Source organism: Hibiscus syriacus, unplaced genomic scaffold (genome assembly GCF_006381635.1).
Source record: "Hibiscus syriacus cultivar Baekdansim isolate YM2019G1 unplaced genomic scaffold, ASM638163v2 tig00113725_pilon, whole genome shotgun sequence".
Classification (NCBI taxonomy): domain Eukaryota; kingdom Viridiplantae; phylum Streptophyta; class Magnoliopsida; order Malvales; family Malvaceae; genus Hibiscus; species Hibiscus syriacus.
In genome coordinates this window covers 20,225,993-20,229,857 of record NW_024063471.1, presented here as the reverse complement: position 1 = coordinate 20,229,857, position 3,865 = coordinate 20,225,993, and the positions used below count along the sequence as shown (strand labels likewise).

The 3,865-nt window shown below is 42.1% G+C and overlaps 1 protein-coding gene across 2 annotated transcripts; it reads right to left on the bottom strand.

Moving 5' to 3' along the window:
* Positions 1-400: 400 nt before the first annotated feature.
* On the bottom strand, positions 401-3,630 carry LOC120187353 (protein SIEVE ELEMENT OCCLUSION B-like). 2 transcript variants are annotated; one of them, XM_039191091.1, is made up of 8 exons: positions 3,369-3,630; positions 2,911-3,338; positions 2,735-2,836; positions 2,173-2,621; positions 1,981-2,090; positions 1,748-1,896; positions 1,170-1,664; positions 421-1,062 (listed from the first exon to the last, which is right to left on the bottom strand). In XM_039191091.1, exons 1-8 carry the CDS (start codon positions 3,565-3,567, stop codon positions 421-423), a joined length of 2,574 nt encoding a protein of 857 aa, XP_039047022.1. In that variant the 5' UTR covers positions 3,568-3,630. The 2 variants fall into 2 exon arrangements, with proteins under 2 accessions (XP_039047021.1, XP_039047022.1); XM_039191090.1 differs by having other exon boundaries at positions 401-1,062; positions 2,911-3,629.
* Between the last annotated feature and the right edge of the window lie 235 nt (positions 3,631-3,865).

Sequence of the window (3,865 nt, the reverse complement as noted above, 5' to 3'; positions counted from 1 at the left end):
TATGTTCTAATAATGGTATAGTCTGTTTCAGTTGGCTCACTTCATGATGAGGAATTATTAAACTTTTTGAGTAATAAGGAATTATTAAACTTGAAACCAAGAAAAAGGTAAATTCTTTTTAAAAGAAATACAGAAATCAGAATGAAAAGCAGCACAAATGACAAAGAGTCATGTTCAAATAAAGTTTTCTATTTATAATACCATATCTTTGACAATAACATGGGAATCAAACATGATTCTTTTATTTTTAACTGTTGTAGGTTGCCAACTTGGGCCACATAGTGGCCGTTGGCAATACAGTTCAAACAAAACCTTAAGAGAATAAGTGAAAATTTAGAAGAAATTTTTTTATTTTGATTTCCATAGGAACTTTATTTAGCTGTAATAATAGTAGGAAAAACAGTGGAGCCTTATCCCAGCTTAGAATAGTGAGCCTGGAATGCCTTTCTCATCATGGCAGCAGAGGAAAGTATTGAATTTCTCCATTAAGCGAAGGCACTCCGGGCACCTCATGCTCTCGGGGATTCTTATGGTAGTGGGGAACTCGAACCGGCAGCACGGGTGAGCAACATCATGAAGCTTGTCGTGATACTCCTTGAATGACATGTCAAAACCTTTTTCAGCCACATTCACCTTCCATTCATCATAGCCTCCCAAGGTTGGCAAAATTGTGGTTGAATGACCATTCACCACTATATTAGATCCTTGACTAAGCACTGCCCATCCACCATCTCTGTCATAGCTGAGAAGCTTCTTGATTTGTTGCATCATTGGGTCTTGGTCGTCAGCCCTGCCTAACTGAATCTTCGAAAATAGCATGCTCTCTAGCCTGGTCCAGAAGAACCATACCATGGCTTGATCTTGCCAAGCATAGCTAAGCTTGTCCGCGTTAATAACTCCAGTCACCTTCTTCACTTGCTCCCTTTTGTTGCTTTTTCCCACATAGACCATCTCTAGAGGAATGCGAGACGCAGTGGCAACAATGCGTGCTTGAGTTGTAAATCTTCTCACCCAGTCGATATTGTCCCCTCCATACAAGAAAATGTATTTACCTTCTTTGATCTGAGCAAATTCAAGTTCAAAATCTCTCATTATATGCATTAACATGCAACAGAAGTGAACATTTATCTAATAAAATTCTCTGGTGAAGTTTTAATCTAAAAATATACCCAGTTGAGGATCAATGGGTCGATGCCATCGACTAGTAGATCAAGCCTCCATGTCTCCTCCCTCCAAAGAGCTTCTTCTCTCATGCTAGTGAAAGGGAAGGCAGTGCTGCCCCAAATCCACATCATATGGATTGCATTAGGGGAAACCACCTTCCCTTGAGGGTCAAGCACCACAAGTATTGGCTTGGTCCTGAAATGCCAAAACTCCTTGATGAACCTGATGACTGGCTTCTCTATGAGCAAAGGGTCCTTCACCGAGTACCAAGGCATGGTGCTTAGTAGGTTCTCAAATTTTGTTCGAGTTTCTTCGGGCAAAGGGATGATGGAACGGTCCACGACTGGGATCCAAACGACTTCATACTGACTCTCGAGCCTCGTTGCATGGATCCTGGAGTCATTATAAATTTGCTCAAGAATTGCAAGCTCATCATTGGAAAATTCGAGGCTTGAAATAAGCAAGAGCACACTTTTCCTTCTTAGCACGTCCAGGCTAACCTGGAAAATTTCACAAACAAAAATATCAAAGATATATCCTACAATAAATACAATCTAATAAAGATTAACAAAGAAAACAATACTTCTCTCTTTGTAGAGCCATCAAGAAGCGGCAGCTTATCATCCTTGGCATAAATCAGGGCCTTGAGAACTCTCATGTTGTCAATGTGCAATATGTTTGGGTCGAATAGATTCAGAAGCATCTGATAAGTCTCAACATCTCTCCTTTCGTCTGCAATTAACAATCATCAAATGATCCGTAAGTATATTTAATTTTCTTCCTTGCTTGACAAGATTTAATAGGGTAGTTTTCAACCTATATATAGGTAGCAAAAGTTCAGCTGCTTTGTTAGATGGTCATGTATGTTTCTGAGTTTATGAGCTAAGGTGGACAGCTCCCAAGACTCTGTTGTTGATATTCCAAACCTGAATCGATGTCAACTGTTAATCCAACTATCTTTTACCTTTCAAACTCGCAACATCATACATAAGATGAAGTAAAACATACTCATGACCCATGCTAGTGAGGCTGGAAATTTGAGTTGCACAAGCCACCATGCTCCTGATGGTCCAGTATACAGCAGTTGGGATAAAGGTCATGGCAGTGGCCAATGCCGGTACATCTGGAGATATGTACGTTGACGGCAGGTCTTTGAACTGAACAACACATCGAGTCACGTCCATCATTGTACGAATCAAATTGTTGAGAGCATCAAACCTTGGTTTCAGAGGAGCAGTATGCTCCAGCAGAGTTGGGAGTTGCTTCAAGAGTGCCATTGACTTTGCGAGTTGGTTTGTGGAGTAAATCTGAGCAAGAAGCCAGAATTCTCCATAGTTCAAGGCAAAGGCCGATAAGGATAGCACTAGCTTAGCATCCCATGCATAGCTTGACAGCAAGTTGAATATTGCAGTTGTTGTTGCGTGTACATCTGAACCTCCCAAAGCCTTGTATGCTAGCTGGCATTTAAAAATGGTTATAACATCCAAAAAAATGTTAGCATATATGAATAAAAAACGTACCAAGATTGTACTAATTAACAGAGAGATTTCTTATAATAAAATTGCAGAACCTCGCATGCTATACGATCGATGGTAAATGTAAGAGCTTCAAGCATTGCTATATGATTTGCTTGCTGGGTCCTCTCTTCCAATTCAGCTTGAGATAGAGTACCCTGCAGTAAACATCAGGAAGTATGAGAGTTTTACACCATTGATTTGAAAAGTATATATGCAATACATGTTGTACCTTAACAAGGAAATCAACATGCTGGGTGGCACGATTGAGGATGTCCTCAACCAGATACAGAAGAGGTCTGACATCAAATTCTCGACCATCAGGAGCATGAGTTGCCAAAATTTGATTCATCATCACATTGTCATCCGACATGCTTAGCATGCTCCCACGGTCACCCCGGATAAGTGTACGAGAATCACTAGGATTCATCGTGAGTGCAAGAGCTGCACCCGGTTTGTTGATAGATGCATGACCATCTCCAGGAAGGCCCACGTGCTGCTGGCCAACACCAGGATAGCCCATGTGTGGCTGATCAACACCGTGGTTGCCCATGTGGTTCTGACCAACACCAGGAACACCCAAGTGTTGCTGACCGACACCAGGAACACCCAAGTGTTGCTGACCGACACCAGGAACGCCCAAGTGTTGCTGACCAACACCAGGAACGCCCAAGTGTGGCTGACTAACACCAGGGTTATTTAGGAATGGCTGCTGAGTAGCACCGCGGTTGCCAAGGAGTGCCCGAGCAGCAGCACCAGGATTATTAATGAGTGCTTGAACAGCACCAGGGTTATGGAGGAGCGTCTGAGCAGCAGCCGTGGGATTGCTCATGGGACCGGTCAGTGGTGCCTGAAGAGACACAGGGGTGGTCTTCTTCTGCTGATCCATTGGATATATTACAGAAAAAAAAGAAGCAAAGGCAATATTAAAACTCGGCGGTTATTGGTTGCACAACAGAAAAGAAAATGCCGTGTGTCTTAGTTCCCATCAAACAAGCCTATTTATAGTCATTGCAAAAGGAATAAAGCTGAATTGAATCTTCTTTGCTTCATTTCCAATTAAATTCCTGGATTGTTAACAAGAAGCCTTCACTTTAACTGGCCCTCCACCTCTTCTCACTTTATTTCGTTTTGCCTGGGGACCTCCTTTACGACGGTAAACAAGTCGAGTCAAACTGAGTATTCCC

What these genes read in the sequence shown, in the direction of transcription:
- LOC120187353 (XM_039191090.1), bottom strand. Translation starts at nt 3,567, where the DNA reads ATGGATCAGCAGAAGAAGACCACCCCTGTGTCTCTTCAGGCACCACTG. An exon ending in CTCACTAGCATGGGTCATGA is followed by an intron (nt 2,091 to 2,172) that starts GTATGTTTTACT and finishes ACATCGATTCAG; the next exon opens with GTTTGGAATATCAACAACAG. An exon ending in ACCCATTGATCCTCAACTGG is followed by an intron (nt 1,063 to 1,169) that starts GTATATTTTTAG and finishes GAATTTGCTCAG; the next exon opens with ATCAAAGAAGGTAAATACAT.